This window comes from Papio anubis, chromosome 6 (genome assembly GCF_008728515.1).
Source record: "Papio anubis isolate 15944 chromosome 6, Panubis1.0, whole genome shotgun sequence".
NCBI lineage: Eukaryota > Metazoa > Chordata > Mammalia > Primates > Cercopithecidae > Papio > Papio anubis.
The window spans coordinates 6,065,639-6,084,766 of NC_044981.1; the positions used below are offsets into that span (position 1 = coordinate 6,065,639).

The following is a 19,128-nucleotide window of genomic DNA, read 5'->3' on the forward strand; positions in this document are numbered from 1 at the left end:
TTGGGATCTATCCAGAAAGGGGTTTCTCTGGGGCCACTATTTCAGGGAGTGGGAGGTAAAATTGGCAATGTCTATCTCTTCTTAAACTGTGGTGTCAGTTTGCTTGCCTTCCTTAGTCCCAGCCATGTGGCTAGAATTTGGGGACCTCTAACAATTGGGAATAATTGCCTCTTGCCATTCCACCTCCTGCAATGTAACCTTTCCCTCTGATTTGTGAATCCCCTCTCCCAATAAGACCTGTCTTCCTCATCTCTCCTTCCACTTGGGCCTGTCCCACTTGCTCTTTGCTGAGCTGACCCTTGAGGGCTCCTGCCCTGTTCTTCCCTATCTTACTCAATTGCCATTGCCCCCAACGCCCATGCTGTGGCAGAAGGCAGAAATCGTTTTTTACCAAAACTTGCATCCCCCAGTCCCCAAGGATGCTGGGCTCTGGCAAGACGTTAAAAAGGTGACCCTGACCAAGGTGCACGAGCCCTGTCCCCAGATCCCTTGGAGGGGCACTAGTTGTCCAGCGCCTCCTGGAGATGTTCTCCACCTTCATTAGCAGATTAGAGGTTCTAAGTGAAGCCCAGCAGCAAGGACACCTCTTTGCTTTTCTTTACACAAGGTTTCCCAAACTCATCTGACACTGAGGGCAGTTTTTTGAGGGACATCTATTGACATATGGTGGTGCACCTAAGTTCTAATGCAGTTTGAGGTGTATGTGCTGCTTTTACGAAAATGTTTTGTGCAGGGTTTCCAAAGTCTTTGTGATGGAGATGAAGGGAGGAAGAGGAGGATAGTAAGCTCTGAAAGAAGAAAAACATAGCTTTGTCTAAGTGAGGAGGCAAAAAATACAGATACAAGTCAGGCCGCAGAGGGAGCTTGTGCCTTAGATACCGAGAAGCTGGGAGGATGGTCCTTACAGAGCCTTGGACAAAAGGCTTTGCCTTGGGGACAGGGCTCGTGCAGATGTGAGGGATGGTTGTTACCCTCTTTTCCATCCTAAATACCTTTGGGTTTATGTTTGTGCATCCCTAAGGATAGAGATGAGAAGATGAAGGCAAATTCATTTTTTTGGCTTGTAAAAACTAGGTTTTAGAATGGCTAGTGAAAAAAAAATCACTTTAAACTAAGAATCCTACGTTTTATAATTATGCTAGTTTAAAGGTACTCTCTTCTACTTTATCTAGTTCATAATGAAATGCAATGGTGACTGAGAGGTCAGTGAATCATCACAACCCTCACTGAGGGCTAGCTGTGTGCCAAGCACCGGGATAAGTGCTTATTGTGCATTGTGTCATTTGATCCTCATAACAACTCTACAAGACAGACACTATTATTACCATCACTTTCCTTGTTCGTAAAATAAGGGTGTCTACATCCTAGGTTTATTAGGTGAATTAGAGGTAGTAGATACATAATACGTGGAAGCTACTCTGCAAAGGCAGAGAAAATGCCAGAAGGCATTGCGTACAAATATGAATGTGTATTTGTGTGTATGTGTGTTTGTGTGTGTGTGTGTGTGTGTGTGTATTAACGATTTCCCTGATTGTCAAGACTGCAAGAATGTGCCAGGAACTGTTAGTCTAGGACAAGCATCGGCTAGAGAACACGGAGGGAGATAAGAAAAAGGGAAGTAGGGGTGAGGACAAGGGAACTGCAGTGAAATATTTTAGCAGAAATCATCTGGCCAATAGATCCATGAGAAGAGAGCATTAATGATGATCACTTTGGATGGGGGCCAAATATGCATTGAGGCAAAATGCAGGAGGCAAATTCGAGCAGCAGGAACGTATCAGAGAGGAGCTGAGCTGGCCAAGGTGAGGGGAATGGGAGAAGAAGCATTGAGGGCAGCTATTAGCAACTTCACGACCTGCCGTGGGTGGAGGAACCTGGAGCTTCCTTCCTGGGGAAGCAGCAGCCTCTGTGAGCAGAGACCGCCAGGCAGAGGCAGGCAGGCTGGGGCTGTTCCAGGAAGCACAGACCCGGAGAGGAGAAAACAACTGCAGGCTTTCCCAGAGCCTGGCAGAGTAATTCCTGTTTCTCTACAGTTATGCTCTGTGCTCTGGCGTCTTACATAATTCAGGGCCACAGGCAACATTTTAGTGCTATGAAAGATTTATCCAAAGCCAGATTTTATTTTCTGAGATTCTTCTACAGCCTCTGGGTGCAAAGTCAAAAATATCTTTCTATTAACTAGGATGTAATAAAAGAGCCCTTTTACGTTGGACGAAGATTCTTCTCATTGTTCTGGCTTTAGCTCCACTGTCACCTCCCCTGTCCTCCCCCTCTTACCTTGTGTAATATGTCCCCCAATTCTAGTCCTCTCGGCTTTATTTCCTCTTCCTTGTCACAGTGCTAGTTACTATGTGACGTTATCTTCCCTGCTGGAATGCAAGCTCCATGAGAACAGAGACATGATATGGCTTGTCCACCTCTGCATCCCCAGGCCCTGAAACCCAGCCTGGCACAGAGGATCTGAAGGATTGAGGTTTGGAGAAGCACTTTGCTTTCAGCCAGAGATAAAATTTTCCTCTTCATAATGGTCCAGTTTAGGACATTTTATGTTCAACCAAGCCCAGCTGTGAAAGTGCCTCCCCAGTAACCATTCATTCAAATCATCTCACGCTGTTGGAAACTCCATAATGTTCCAAACACCGTGCTAGGCACTAGGCACAGAGGAGAGACACAGACTTTCCCTCACTGGTGCAGAAGGAACAAGTGAAGAGCAATCCCAGCACAGATGTGTTCACCACAGATGCTGGGACGAAGGTTGGCCTGCAGTGCATGGGGACAGGAAGGGGCGTGGGAGGCTTCTCGGCGTTTCTGGAGTCCTGGCAAGGCCTGGGAGGCAGGGGGAGCTTGGCTTGTTGGAGGAACTGCTAGCAGGTCCCTGGCCTCTGCATATAATACCTGTGGGGGCATGCTCAGCAGGTGCAGTCACCAGATGCCAAAAAGCCACTTAGCAAGAGGCTTTGTGAGTTAGGACTGGATGCCCTGGAGGCCACAGGGAGAGAGGGGGTGGGGGTTTTAAGCAGTGCTGGAAGAGGTTCAGGTTTTTTTGTTTGTTTGTTTTGTTTTGTTTTTATGCGTTTATAGAGTTTTTAAAGAATTTTTTATTATACTTTAAGTTCTAGGGTACATGTGCACAACGTGCAGGTTTGCTACATATGTATCCATGTGCCATGTTGGTTTTTTGCACCCATTAACTCATCATCTACATTAGGTATTTCTCCTAAGGTTATCTCTCCCCTCTCCCCCGACCCCACAACCGCCCGGTGTGTGATGTTCCCCTTCCTGTGTCCAAGTGATCTCATTGTTCAATTCCCACCTATGAGTGAGAACACGCGGTGTTTGTTTTTCTGTTCTTGCGATAGTTTGCTGAGAATGGTTTCCAGCTGCAGAGGCTCAGGTTTATGTTTCAGATATTACTTTGGCAGCAAGGCAAGGGCTAGACTGAGGAAAGGAGGGCCTGAGGAAGTAAGGTGGAATTGGGAAGCTAGAGCAAGTATTTTTCCAGGAGAAAACTAATCATAGGCCAAACGAATAGGAGTAGTATGGCAGGAATAATAGAATTACTAGTAATAGGGGAAACATTTATTGGACACTTACTATGTGTCAGGAACTATATTAAGAGTTGTACACACCAGATAATGTTTAATTTTCAGGCTATGGAGCTGGAGGGGAGGGGATGCATTTGAGAACAATTTCAGAGGGGACATTTCGAGGATTTGTTGCTCGACTCATTCTTAAGTAGCTAAATTTGAGTGGATGGTGGTTCTCTTCACCAGAGTAGGGTCAGTGGGAGAAACAGATCTGAGGTGAGGGAGGGAGTGAGTGGTATCATTTGCGAAGTTCCAAGTCAGGTTTCTGTGGGACATTTAGGTAAAGGCCGGGTGGAGACACAGACATGGGGTGATCAGTATATACGTGAACATTAACACCAGCTATGTGGGAAGAACTTCAGGTGGGTGGGAATGGAACTCAAGGATAGAAGCCTAGAATGAAGTGGCATTGGAAGGGGCTGAAGAAAGGGGAAAGCTTATAGTCAAAAAGAGATGGGAAAAGAGGGTCAGGTAGGAGGGGGTGGAACCAGGAGAAAGTAACATTGTAGAAACAAAGAGAAGACAGAATTGCAAGGAAAGGGAGTGAACAACAGCACCAGGAAGTGTAGGAAGGTCAAGTAAGCTGAAGTCTGACAATTGGGTGGTCTTGGCAACCTTGAGAACAACTTCAAGGATGTGCTGGTAACAGAAATCAGGACAGAGTGTGCGCGGAAGGAGTGGAGAAGGAACACAGCAGGATGCAAGTCCAGGCAGCGCTCCAGGACGGCAAGGAGGCGAGGAGGAAAAGACAGTGGTGAAAAAGATTTTTGTAATTTTTTTTAAAACACAGCAGACATTTGAGCCTGCTTAAATGCTGATTGGAAGGAGACAATAGAGAAGGAGAAGTGGAAATACCAGTGACCCTGGGAGCAAAGAGGGAATGGAATCAACACATTGTCATCAAACAAGATATATTGCCACTGGAGAAGTCTTCAGAATTCTGGTTTTCAAAGTCTTATCATTTCTTAATTGTATATCTCGAAAAAAGTTATAAAATTAATAATAAGCTTTAGTGAGTTGAAGTGAAAATGATCTTTCCATGATTTAATTCATTAAAATAGTTAATTCCTAAATCTAGTAATAATTTGTTTCCTGTGATTCTACTCATTTCCATATTTTGGTGTCTACACTCAGCATTTATGGATCAGAGAAATTATAAGAGATTCAACGGTGAGAATCAGGGTGAGAATCAGATGGTGAGAATCAGAGTGGGAAGCACCGAGCCACAGATATGACGAGTCCTCACTGCATGCCAGTGGCCAGTGGCGGCTATCAATCCCTCTAGCCCACCATATTCAGATGCAGTCTTGGTGTTCTTGTCAAAACAACACTCTACGTGGTCATTTCCAAAGTTCCAGTTTGAAATGTATATGCCACCCTTGATTAAGGAACTATCCACTTGGGGTCAACTCCAGCCCAGAAGCAGGATGAATTGTCTCTTACAACCATCTGTGTGGGTTTAGGGATTCTTCCAGTTGGACCAGACCTCCACACTGTCCCTCTCCCTCAGCCTTGCCTTCTTGCTAAACTCCAGAGGCCTGGACCTCAGATGTCTTCCTCATGCAGTGCAGACACATTTTGTTTTAATTTGGTAGCCACCCCCAGCCAAGCCCCTGACTCCTGTTTCGTGGACTGGGTTTTGGTCTTTCCTCTCATGGCATCTGATTCTGTCCCACTCCTGAGTTGGCCTTCACTGTCACCTCCGTGCTGACAGCTAATGGCAGCTGTGCTCAGCTCCATGGTTTCCACGAGACATCTGTCATGTGGACAGCTCGCTTCCTGCTGCCCCTAGCTGCCTGTGGGTGCAACTTTTGTTCGCTACTCTCTCGGGTCAGGACTTCCTCCAAATAGGAGAGTTCTCACCACAATCTCTACCTTACTGCCTTTTCCTGGGGACCTCTTTCCCCAGCTTCACCTGCCAATTCTTCTGTGTCCTTTGGGCTTAGCGAGCCCATCACTAACTTCCTCCACGAGGCCTTCCCTGACTGCCAATCCTTGGCTGGGAGCCCTTCTCTGCGCCCGGCAGCACCTGTCCACCCTGTGCCAGAGCAATTCTCACCCAGCACAGTGAGGGCTGCCTTCTGCTTTTCTCCCCAGCTGCATGGGAAGGCAGGGCTGTGCATGTGTCCAGCTCTACACAGCACTGGAAGATGGCAGGTGGTAAGAGCCAGCTGTCGTGCGGATGAATGTACGAATGAGTGGATGTTGCAGCTAACTTTTCTATGAACTTTCTTTTTTTGTTTTTCCAAACCTTTTTTTGCTTATAACTATAGTAAGAGGGCATTTCTTGTTTGTTTTGTTTTATTTGCACTTATATTGTTTTAAATTTTCCTTTAAGGAAAAATCCAAATGACAAAAACAAAAAACAAAAAACAAAAAACACCTTTGTATCTGTGTTATGCAATGGATGATAACCAACAGAAAAGGAAAATGAAGCATTTCAAAAATACAGTGAAAATTCACTAGTTCAGATAACAAAAATTCTGACTTTCTGAGACTATGCACAAGTGTTCTCAATTCAGCAAGCTTCTTCTTTATAGTGCAAATTGCTTCTGTAAATAAGAGCAGGGTGACTGTCTAAAATATTTAAAACAAATTCTGCACTCCTTAACACTTCATGGATTCCAATGAATATTTAGGTATATGCTAATTACTTGTCATTTTTATCCATTCACTAAAGTAAATACTCCTAAGAACCTCTGGCAGTGAATCATTTGCAAAATATATTGCATGTTCATCATGAAGACACCCACGGTCCTCCAGTTCCTGGCCACTGCTGGCCTCGGGCAGCTTAGTCTCCAGTTACTGGGCATTCTGAGCCTGCAGGACCCTAAACATACAGGGCTGCTTCACGCCTCGTAACTTTGATCATGTTCCCACTGCCTGGAAACTCCTGTTTAGCTTTCTTTAACTGAGGTCCACGACTTCGCTTCTCAAGTCTTTCTTTCTCTGAAACAGTTGGACTAAAGGTCCCTACTTTTTGTTTCCAAAGACCCCTCTGCACAATAATCCTATCACTCAGACCAGGACAGGAACTGGATCCTGCTCACTGCTGGGATCTCCAGCACCAAACCAATTACAGGCATAGAGTGGACACTAAGCATTGATTGAGATAGAATTAAACTCAGTAGTGCCATTTGAAACATTCTATGCAATAAAAGTCAACAAAAACCCACCATGACATTATTTTATAATTGAAACTGGCCTTCGGCCTAATTGTCCTGAGTTAGAGAGATTGTATTGTCCTATTAATATTGTATTATCTGCTTTGTAGTATTCCATGATAATGTAATGGAACAATGTATGTGAAAATCACTGGTAAAGTACTAAACAAATGTGAAGTCGTTATTTTAATATCTATTATTGAACTAAAATTATGTTAGTTACACAGTGTTTTCTAATAGGATTATTTAAAATTAAGGTTCTTATGAGCAAGAACATATTCTATATTCTGTTAAAATAGATATGACTTTAAATCAAATCATTTCACAAGCCATGTGAATGAGAATCCTGCCCAAAGCAAGCTAGCAAAGAAAACTACAATGAAAAATTACATATGTGATGTGTCTTTCACGCATGAAAGTTTATACTTCTGCTGTTGCTACCAAATGCAGCAAATGCCAGCGCATTCTCTGGAACTCATCTCTGAGTGACAATGAATAAGTACTAAATGGACTTGGGCAAATAAATCTTCATTCAGTGTTAGTAAATTACCTTCTTGGAATTTGTAAGTATCAGTAATATCCATCATGCCATCTCCTCCAATTTGTTTGGTCACAATTAATTTCCCAATGTGGGTGGCATCCACATTTTCCACCACATGAGTGCCATCTTTCTTAGCTGTAATGTAAATGAGGTCGCTGTTGACCTGAAAACAGGAGAGGAGAGCATTAGCCATCATCACATGCCTGTTGTTGCTAAAGTCTTTAACTGTCCATAATGCAGTCGTCTAGAGATCTCTGGAGCTGACACGCCCCTTTCTTCAACAACATTGGATTTGTATCATAGGACCAAACAGATTTTGAATATATTCTAAAGGCGAATCTACTTTATTTAGCAGTACTTTAAATAAAATTTATTTGAGGCTGAGACAATACATTGCCTAAGAAGCAACCATTTTTCTCTCTCCTCTGTCTTCCTGATAAGTCCTACCTCCCATGGGAGAGAAGACAATGCCATGCCGCCATGCCACCATGCCCATCGCTTGCCTCCCTGGACTGCTTTTGGGCTAACTGTGACTATGTGACCAACTACCAGGAGGAAGAGGAAGTCTGCTAGGTGACTTCTGGGAGACATTTTTCCCCTTAGAAAAAGGAGAGAGGTACACGCATGAGTTTGCCCTTCCCTTTCTGCTTTCAGGTGTTTGCAGGTGAAGTGAAGGAATGCTTGAAGCTGTGTGGCCATCGTGAGACAGTGAACAGAAACATGGCCGACAATGAGAAGGTGGCAGAGTAGAAAGCTGAGAGGCTTTTGGGTATTTAGGTGATTTAATGATGCTGTTAAATGCCTAAGCCAGCATCAGGACCACCTAATTCAGGATTTCTTATATGAGAAAAATAAGTCCCCATCTGTTTCAGCCACATCAGTTCTGCTACTTGAAGCCAAAAGTATTTAAATTGAACAATAACATTAAATGATCTAGGAGGAACTCAGTCTATTTTCTATTGGTCCAGCCACTAAAATGTGCTATTTGTGGGACTTGGAAATAGTGTCTTGGGGCCATGCTGGCTGCCCCCAAGCTCTCCCAAGGCTCTGCTTTACCACTCTACTTTCTAGAGACAATGACTAATGTGTGCCTGAAAGCTGACTCTACCAGAGTCTTTTATTACATATTTTACAATCGCTTTCTTGAGAATTCCATTTATTATCATGGAAGCGGGCAGGAAGCATGAATTGTACTGCTAATAGTCATTGATGTATTTACTAAATGTTTCCCAAGCTCCTCTCCAAGCCTCAGTTACCCACTCTTTAAATAGAGTGACAATAACTCCTTCTTCATAGGATGATTGGCAGAATTAACAGAAACAAATGCACATACATTACTTATCACAGTGTCTGGCATACAGTAAATGCTCAATAAATGTTATTGACCATAATATATTATTTAATAGTATTGCCAGATATTGTTCAAGGATTCAGAATCCTAATGATGAACAAAATAGATTTGATCTCTGCCCTTACAGAGTTTATGCTCTAGTAAGCATGATTCTGTGCATCAGAGTCACCTGGAGAACTTTTTTAACAAAATAGATGCCTGATTAAGGAGGTGGGACCTAAATCACGTGAGGCCCTAAAGTCATTATATTTTACAAAAGGTCTCACACAATTCTGTTGGACAGTCAGGCTTGAGAAGCCCTGTAATATAGTACAATAAGTACCATGAAAGAATAAGTACAAGATACTTTGGACATGGGGCAGTGGGGTCAGGGGTTGGCTAGATAGCAACAGCCAAGGTGAAACCTAGATGGCCTTTGAGAGGAACACTAGATTTGCTGCAAGAAACCTGGGTTCCCATAGTGGGTGTGTCCTTGTAGAAAGTGCATGTTAATCTCTATGAACTTCAGTTCCTGATTCTATAAAATAAAAATGATTAAACTTGTTCTGCCAATTTTATGGGAGCAGTTTAGGTCAGAGTGAGATAAGATCTATGTGAACATGACTTGTACATTTCAAAATTGAGTAAAAAATATAATAGTCATCATTAGGTAATGGGGAAACTTGAAGATATATCCCTAGGTTTTAAAGTTGAGGTTAAAGAGAGCAATTTTACTTTCTCACAGAATGTTCTGAGCACATGAAATTGGATTTCTACTAAAGAGGAGATAGCCAACATTTACTGCATACCTACAATGTTTCAGGGACATTTTATAAAGGATTTAGTTTAAACCTCACAACAACAGGCCTGTGAGGTATGTATTGTAACCGTATTATGGATGAGGGCACCATGACTCAGAAGGGGGAGGCAGAGTGTTTGTGGTTTCATGGCTGGGAGCTGGTGGAGAAGAAGCGCAAGCCCTGGGCCAGCCCATAGCCCGGCCCTTGGCCTTCACAGCACACTGCCTCTCCTACACCACCCTGCCGGAGCATGAGCACCAGCTTGAGGGGTGAGATGGTTCCACGCTTGCGGCTCAGATTTCTGAGGCTGATAAATGGTGGCCCTGCTCCTCAGCAGAGCAGCCAGAACTTGGTGGTGCTAGCCACATGCTGTGAAAGGCTGAAATGTGAAGTCAGGAATCAGGACAGGAGAGGACACAGCAGATACCTGTGGAATACTAGTCATTTTGGAAACTAAATGAACTGCCTGAGAATTCTGGCATTCCCTCTGGAGGAAGCCATGTAAGTACAAACGGCGACCTCCTCCACTTTCAAATTGTAGCAACAATAATGATAAATATCATCTTAAGCCTTGTAACAGCTTATGATTTTCCAGGGAGACAAGCTAAATATGAAAGTGGCTAGTTCCTGCCGCCCCCCCACCACCTTGAATATGGTTTCAGAAAAATATGTAGGCTAAAATCTCAGGACAGATCAACAGCACTGTCCTTTGTTGAGAAAGGAGAGGGGAAACACCAGTATGGGGTGGTTTCTGTATATGTATGTTGGGGTGGTATGTGGAGGGAAATAATTCTTTCCAAGTGACATTAGAAAGCTTTCTTTTTGGTTTCAGCCTGTAGTGGAACGTTCCTCTATTCTGGCTGTACTAGAAAATCATCTAGGAGCTTAAAAAAGCATCATGATTGGCCCCACCCAAAATCAATTGACTCTCTGGGGTAGAACAGTAGCTAAGTTCAGAGTGTATGGTAAGGAATATTGGACTTAGGCTGTGTGGCTTTGGATGAGTTACTGAATCTCTCTGAGCCTACCTTCCTTGCAGGGCTGGTGGATAGATTGGTACTACTTGTGAAAGCCCTACGTTTAAGGCTAAATTCTCTTCCTTCTTCTGAATGTAATATAATGTTAGTGATCACCTTTTTCTACCCCTACACTTGAAGAAGTTATCGTCACACAAAATCTGGGCATTGGTGCATGAAATTGGGTGTTCTTTTCACAACACCAAACCCTTGCCTCTTAAGTACAGGCACTTCCTACATAGTAGCCTCTACCATTGGTCGGGGCCATAGGTTCTCAGCACAAGTGGAGTGGGAAGGAGGCTTGGGGGCTGCTCTCTGCAAAGGTCCACCCGGGCCCATAGAATGTGAACATTTGTCCACAGGTGGCGGAAGATATGCTCTTCACCACTGAGGCTGGAGATGTGCTCTTGCTTTCAGGACCCTGGACAGAGTTTGCTTTGGTTTGTTCATTGGTTCCCAAGTGGAGATAACCTCATCTGCATGCTCCGCAGAGAAAATGCTGCTCCTCAGAGGGCACATGGAGGCAGTGAATGCCCTCCTGGACCAGGAGGCCTTCCTGGTGCTGGACCCTAGATCCTGCTCTCAGCAATGAAGACACAACAGCTTCTATCTTCATGGAGCTCATATGCTAGAAGGGAGAAATGGAACACACACTAAGGTAGGAGGATGAAAACAACAGGGCAGATGGTGATATTTTAGGTGGAGTGGGGTGGGGTGAGTAAAGGCCTCTTTGAAGAGGTGACCAGAGCAGAGACTTGAGTGCAGAGAAGGAACAAAGCAGGCAAAGCATTCTTCCTCCATAGAGTGAAAGATAGTGAGGGCAGCTTTCCTAGCAAAAGGAACAGTATGTCCAAAAGTGCGGAACCAAGAGGATGTGTGGATGCTTTCCAAAGAGCAAAAAGCTCAGTATGGCTGGAGGGAAATAAACAAGGGATGAAGTGGAAGGGAAGCCATGGAATCTTGTAAGAATTTATGTTCAATTTTATTGTAAGGGTGGCAGAACTCCACTAGAAGGGTTGGAGCAGGAGTGTGAAGTTTTTATTTACATTTAAAGAATAATTCTGGTGATCTGTGGAGAAAAGGCAAAGAAGCAGCAAGAGGGGGATCAGGACGACGAGTTAGGAGGTAACTTCATAGAGCTTAGTGCTGTACAGTGCTCAGAGGGTAATGACAGAGATTGTAGAAGTGGCTGGATTTATGATAATTTTTGGAAGGTAATTTTGGCAAGATGCATAAGGGAGGTTAAGAAGGAAAGCTAAAATAATTTCAAAGTTTTATATGCTATTTGAATAAATGACAGGATTATTTTACAGCCAAGTAGGAGATGCCAAAAAATGGGCTGCATCTGGTAAGATAGTAGCAAAATAAACAAGTTTGAATTGAGAATGAATAATCTATAGGAAAACATCTCCACTTATTGTATAAGAGAACTGCTGACCCACAGCAGAGGAGGGCTTAGCTTCTTGAGCGACGAGATGGTTGCTGTGGTCCCAGGGAGCCAGTTATTGCTCCTGTCAAAATCATCTCAGTGCCAGGGAGGGTAGGCAGGAGTATGTGTATGTGTGGGTGCACATGGGTGCGTGCATGCATGTGTGTGTGTATGCACAGGTGTGTGTGTATGTGTGTGAGTTTGGGGTGGAGTGGTTGTGAAAGAGGTCAGCAGAGTTAATGAGAAGTTAGGACAGAAGAGAGTTATCTTTGGCAAGAAGGAGAGAGTTCTTCACTAAGAACCCCTGAGTGCTTAGTGAACATGGAATCTTGGAATACGACTTCAGACACTTAGGACAGCTCTCCCTTCCTCTCACCTCTTTGGAAGCCCTAGGCCACCATGAGCTGGGGAGATAAGAGGCAGATGGGTCTTCAGATCTACAGGAACCCACTGCAGCAGCGAGGGCATGGGAAGGGAGGGGTAAGAGAAATAAGCTTCGAGCCCTGGCGGAAATCCAGAAATGAGGAGAGTGAACTTCCAAAGTGGAGGAGGACAGAAAAAAGGAACAGAAGGTAAGACATTTTCCAGGCATATCCCTCTTCTTTTTAGGCTCTGCTTTCACTCACGGAGACCAAGGCCCTGGGAAAACTAAAAAATAGTCAATGAACATGATGCTTGATCAAGCCCGGAAATGAGGAATGAATGACCAAGAAAGTCAGCATTCTGGGAGGGAAGAGAAGGCGAGCTGACGCAGCAAGGAGGAGGGAGAGCAGAGAGCTGCAGACTCCAACCTGAGTCATGTCAACTCGTATGACGCTCTCCATGGGGTCCCACTGCAGGCACCTTTGAGAAAAGATTCCTCATACACTTTTCATCAGCTCAAACATCTCTTAAAAATGGCTCAGCCCTGGAGCACAGCCCATGCCAAAGCAACAAATTGTACCCTCTGTCAGACACGCCTCTGCAGTGGGTGAGAAAGGAGTAATTATAATCGGCAAATCCTGATGACATTCATAACACCCCGATCTATATTTAATAATAGCAAAAAGCGTTTGCATTTACAGCTATTAGGCAGCTCACTTGTGGAGGGAGGCCCTTCTTCTTCTTTGCAGCAATAACGCATAATAAAAGGCTGAATACAAGGCTTTGTGGATTTCACAGTGATCTCCTCATAAGAGGCTCTCGTAGCATCATAAACTATCAAATGGCAGCTGGGGAGGTTTGTGGAAATCTTCAAATCCCAAAGTGAAATCGAGGGGATAAAATTCCAAGTCCAGTAAGCTTGGTCTCCAAAGGCTTCTATAAACTGTTATGGCAGGTATGATGAGATGAACACTGGTCTTTGTATGTTTCAAATTCCTGATCTTGCTGTCTGAATTTTGACGCTTGTTTTTGCCTTCTAAATAATAATATTTCTCAGTCCTGCCTCCTCGTTTCCTCGTTATTGCCATTTGTTTAGCTCAAGCCCTTTCCATCTCTGGCTTGGAGGGATGACCAGCTCTCTCGATGTTCCCTACAACTTTGTAACAACCCCTCCAATCCGTGTTCCACAAGGCTGCCAGCACCTTTCCCAGGTTCCTGCCCAGTGAAAACTCTCTCACTTACAGGAGGGACAAGGAGCGAGTTTCTCAGGGAGGTCCCCCGCACTGAGTTCCTTCAGCCTCCACCTTCCAACACCCCTGATGCATCCTAGTGAGTCATCACAGCTTTCAACTTCCCCCACACAGCATTCAGATGCTCAACTCATACCCCCTGCTTAGTACTCCTCCCGTCCTCTGACTGCTTTCTAATCCCTTTGCCTACTCATCCTTCCTTCGCCTGTGGTCCCACAGTTCTCTACTCCTACTGTCTAGGAACACTTCCACAGGCATCCTCACTGTCTGTTCCCAGGTTGCCCTTCCTTCCTAGACGGTGTCTTGTGGTCTTTGCCATCCTGCTTCAGTTCTTGGCCTCTACTTCTCAACTCATGCATAGTATGAATGCAGATCTGTGCTCTCTACACAGCCCACCTGACAATTAATTCCATAGCATCACTGGTCTTGTTGTCATTTCACGTTCGGTGTGTTTGTGCCCTGTCACCTGGCATCTAGAAATATGTTTCTTAAAGACCTGAACCTTAGAATTTCCCCCAGTACAGTGCCTGGTGTACATTAATAATAACTATTTACTCCTCCCAGAGTACTAGAGTGCGATGGTTACCAGTACGCGTTCAGGCATCTGCCTGGCTTCAAATCTTAGCACCGCTGTTTATTAGCTAGATGATTGTGAGAAAGTCACTTAACCACTCTCTGCCTTGATTTTCTTTTCTGTAAAATGGGAAGAATGATATTAACAATTTTAGAGGGTTGCTAAGAGCATCCAAAGGTAGGCAAAGTGAGCGACATTATTTCAGTGTATTTATTGGTGCAAATATACCTTAGGGAAGTCCTGCCTCTCAGTCTTTCAAGTCTTCCAAGGCTGGCAGCCCAGCCTTCTCCTTTACCCAACATCTCTTACATTTAATTTGATCTTCAGAACTCTCCTTGAGTATCCTTTAACAGCCTCTTCTGCTTCCAGTCCCTGCCTAGTTCTTCTGAAATTGCAGAGCCTTTGCCCAGGCATTCACATCAACCCTGTAGGTGGGTTGTATTCTTTTAGAGCAGCCTCCAGGTTCCCTTCCTCCTTTGGCAACTCAACCCTCCCTCCCTGGCCACGGGTGATGCTGTGAGATGGCAGAACATAGATTGCAAAGGCCAGGGTAAGACCATGGTTGGGTGTGTGTATGTGGATTTTGTCCTACATGGATTGCTGGACTAGTCCCAGAGGGAAGTAGCATGTCCTGAAATTTCAATTCATGACCCATCTCTACCAATGGTTAGTTGAGAGATCCATTAGTCATATAATTTCTCTGGAGTAGTTGATACCTACTTCATGGGTGCAGAGAACTAAGCTAATGTTAGTAAAGCATTTATTTTTGGGAGTAAGAATCCCAAAATATCAAGGAAAGAAAAATGTTAAACAAGAACTGCATTTAGCGTTAATAGCCTGGAAGTTGGAATAATGCCTAGTTACCTTTGTCAACACGAAGCATACACTATGTACCTGGAAAACTTAGAAGCAACAACTTTTAGCTTACTCTTTCAGGTGTTAAGAAGTTGGGAAGAAAAACAGCACTTTCTTCCAGCTTCCCACTTACCTCTGCGAAAACAAAAGGTGCATCAAATTGGAAGCAGACGTGGCCGTGCTTGATGGCTTGAACGGAGGCGGGGCCACACCGATACATGCCTGCATTGCACAGAGGAAGGGCGGTGTGAGTTTCTCATCTCCAATTCTGTCCAGATACTGCAAGATGCATGGCACTGAGGGTGACTCTGTAGAGACCAGTGTTCCCGACTTCATTGATGATTTAGCCCAAACACTTTCCAAGGCTCAAGAGAATCCATTGGCTATGCTTCCTCAAGCCAAAAATTGAAGCCATGGAAATAAATACAAGGCAACACTATTCCTGCATCTACTGGGCCACCTACAGACACATACCCAGATGTGTTCATGCCAAACAGATGACTTACACAGCATTTATCTCTTGTTCGGGTGGTATCTGAAATGTTGGAATGTTGATGTGTCCTCTGTGGTTGTGTTGCTGTTGCTGTTTGTTTTGCTTTTTGTCTTTTGTTTTTGGACATTATGAACATAAGTCAAGTTTAACTGGAGAATCTGGACATTACCTGTGCATTTTGGCCATGCCCACTGTGCATGTAGGAAGTTAGAAGGCCCATGTTACTCTTCTAAAATCCTTTAGATTTTTACCACCTATCCATAGTTAATAAGAGATTAGCTGCTATTAATCATCTCTAAAGTGTCCCCATGATATATATACCAGAACACCAGAAAGTGCTAAACTTTCTTCCTTAAAGTCTAGGATTATAACATGGTTTCACTATGAATATGCACCGAATGTTTATGCATGTGCCTGTGTGTGCCCATCAATATATCAACACCTGAGGAAATAAACATAATATCCACAATATCCACAGTCTACTGATTCTTTATATTATCATATTAAAGAGAGATGGAGGCTTATGATGTGATTTTGTAAAAATCTGGGGGAGGTCAGAGCTGCAGCTGCTTAGCATAGTTGGCAAGTTAGAAGACAAATACCCCACATACTCAAGCTTTGGAGGAAATCACATGACATAAAAGGAGGCCAGGTTCTGGAAAAACAACAATTTAAAGGATGATCTATAATTATTTTTCGAGTTCTCTATTTTCTCTACTGCTTTATATCTTATCCATGCATACCATGAAGGGCTGAAGTATGTTTTATAGCCTAGTAAAAATGCTTACAGATATTTTCTCTCCTGTCTTCGAAACTGCTTAGCAAAGCAAGAATGGATGAATTATATGTTGTTTTATATTCTTTTTCTAAAATTTGTAAAATAATCAGGGTAAAGCTGACTATTGAAATGAAATTAAACCTGATTGGAAGGTAGCTAGTACTGCGCATGTGCCCAGGAAGCACACTTCAGATGTTGGCTCCCAACGGGCGTGGTTCCCACACACCAAATGCAAGCATAAAAGCAAAATAAAGATCAGCAATGAAGCATTTCCCGGAGGGAGGACACAATTTTACCATCGCTATTTTCCTGGGGGGTGCTGTCCACAGCTTGCCAGCCTCCAAATCCAACAGGAAGGTCAGGCCTTGTCATCCATGCTTCATTCCAGCAGTGGTAGTTCCTTAGAAAACACAAGCCCAGAGAGATTAAACTTCCCTTCACACCCAATGCTCCAAGAGATCAAGAAGCCGTGGCCAGGCGCAGTGGCTCATGCTTGTAAACCCAACAATTTGGGAGGCCAAGGCAGGTGGGTCTACGAGGTCAAGAGATCAAGACCATCCTGGCCAACATGGTGAAACCCCATCTCTACTAAAAATACAAAAATTAGTTGGGTGTGGTGGCACGCCTGTAATCCCAGCTACTTGGGAGGCTGAGGCAGGAGAATCACTGGAACCTGGGATGTGGAGGTTACGGTGAGCCGAGATCGTGCCACTGCACTCCAGCCTGGTGACAGAAGGAGAGACTCTGTCTCAAAATAAATAAATAAATAAAAATAAAAATAAATAAAATAAAAAATAAATAAAGAAGGGACCCCCAAATCCTGTGCATATGCTGTCTACAGATTACTAGAATAGTTTAAGCCAAATCTGGGAGCTCCTGGAGAGATCCTGGGGCTCTAGACTTGGGTTTTCTGGGCAGATTCTTTCTCATTGGCATCCCTCGGGACACTCATATGGCTGGATGTCTCTTTCCCCCTGCTAAGAGTAGCTTTAAGGCCACCCAAAGATATTTGAATCAGTGCATTAAACAGTTTTAATCTCAACCATTCTCTGCTGACTAATGAAACAGAACTTACTACGTACCGAAGGAGTAGGGAAGAAAAGTTAACCAAAACTGAAATATTTATTTTTAACTTTTTAATATAGTTCCTATTTGGAAAAAGCATATTCCTTTGTAGCAATTAAGCAATAAATACTTGTGTTTATGGTCTTAGACCATTACCATAGAAACTATAACAATGATCCCTGACTATAATTTTCTACAATTTCCATCTCATGTCCAACAAGTAGAATAGGTTGTCAGGGTGAATATCTCTTTACCCTTTATTAAAGGTGGGAAACCCAGGGGCTAAGGGCCATGGAAAACTTCTCAGGACTTTGAATATGACCCTGGAAGCAAAAGCATGGAATAAAATGTCATCATGAATTGTATTATTACGTCCTTGGAAAGACCTGAAATTATACGACAGTACGGAATTAAATGAGAGCACATTAACCCCTCAGCACTATAGAAAATGTTCATATAGTAATAAAGATTTAATAATGCGGTGAGGTAGTTACTGCAGTCTTTGTTTATGGCACTGATGAATTTCAGGTTCAACTACCATGGGTCCCTTCCCTAGATGCCCTTCAGTGTCACTTGTTTCTCCATGCTCCCATCTTTCTCTGAGTGCAGCCCATTTCTGATTGGCTCAAAAGATACTAATTTCACTATGTACCCACTTTACACCAGGCACCTTGCTAGGTGCTGGAGATTCAAAGATGATCAAAACATAGATTCTTACCCATAAAGACCCTCACAATCTAGGAGAAATGACAAACCTGTAAACCAATTATCAAAACTGTCATAGGTTTGCCGTGAGGCTTAAATAAGCTAATACACGTATTTTGAACAGGGACTGGCATGTGATAAGTGCTCAAAAACGGTAACTCTCAGACTTTGAAAAATAATTAATTTAAATGATCCGTGGTAAAATGGGAGTTCATTTGGGGTGCCACGGAGTCTCAGTGGAGCAAAGTCTCCAGATATTTGGGAAGTGATATTTGAGCTGAGGGTTGAAAGATAAATGGGAGTTTAGGAGGTCAATAAAAGGAGGAAGAACAAAGTTGCAGTGGCATGAAATAGCCACCATGGTGTGTTTGGGGAACTGTCTGCTGTCTGTTGTGACTGGAGCATAGCATGTCTGAATATTCAAGTGCATAGGAGGAGAACAGTGATGGCAGACAATGCACGGAACTAACAACTACATATAACACTTCCTTAGTGCCAAGTGCTGTTCTAAAACCCTCATGGATATTAACACATCTGATGTCCCTAGCACCCTATAAGAACAGTACTATTGGCTGGGCGCAGTGGCTCACGCCTGTAATCCCAGCACTTTGGGAGGCCGAGGTGGGTGGATCACAAGGTCAGGAGATCGAGACCATCCTGGCTGACACGGTGAAACCCCGTCTCTACTAAAAATATAAAAAATTAGCCGAGTGTGATGGCGGGTGCCTGTGGTTCCAGCTACTCAGGAAACTGAGGCAGAAGAATGGCGTGAACCCGGGAGGCGGAGCTTGCAGTGAGCTGAAATTGCGCCCCTGCACTCCAGCCTGGGTGACAGAGCAAGACTGTCTCAAAAAAAAAAAAAAAAAAAAAATCAGTACTGTTATAATTACCCTCAGTTTATAGGGGAGGAAGTTGAAACCCAGGAAGGCTAAGAAACTTGCTGAGGCCACACAGCTAGTTAGTGATAGAGCTCTGAAATCCATACTCTTCAACACTGAGCTATGATATAGGTGAGGATAAGATTGTGAAATCCTTTGATATCAAATTAAACATTCGTGCTTTATTCTTAGGCAATGAAAAGCCATTGGAATAATTTAAGAAGAGATAAATTTGCAAATCTCTGTTCATGGAAGATGGATGGAGAAGCAAGACTAGAGATTGAGCTGAGTCCTCCCCTG

General features: G+C 43.6%; 1 protein-coding gene across 3 annotated transcripts in view; it reads right to left on the reverse strand.

Moving 5' to 3' along the window:
- F13A1 (coagulation factor XIII A chain) overlaps positions 1 to 19,128 on the reverse strand; it is a 433,590-nt gene that overhangs the window by 30,410 nt on the left and 384,052 nt on the right. For all 3 annotated transcript variants that reach the window (XM_003897009.5, XM_021936970.2, XM_017957544.3), the window contains 3 exons: positions 16,477 to 16,580; positions 15,043 to 15,131; positions 7,302 to 7,455 (listed from right to left, as the gene is read on the reverse strand). In XM_003897009.5, the coding sequence (XP_003897058.2) occupies positions 7,302 to 7,455; positions 15,043 to 15,131; positions 16,477 to 16,580 (347 nt within the window). The remainder of the gene's footprint in view (positions 1 to 7,301; positions 7,456 to 15,042; positions 15,132 to 16,476; positions 16,581 to 19,128) is intronic.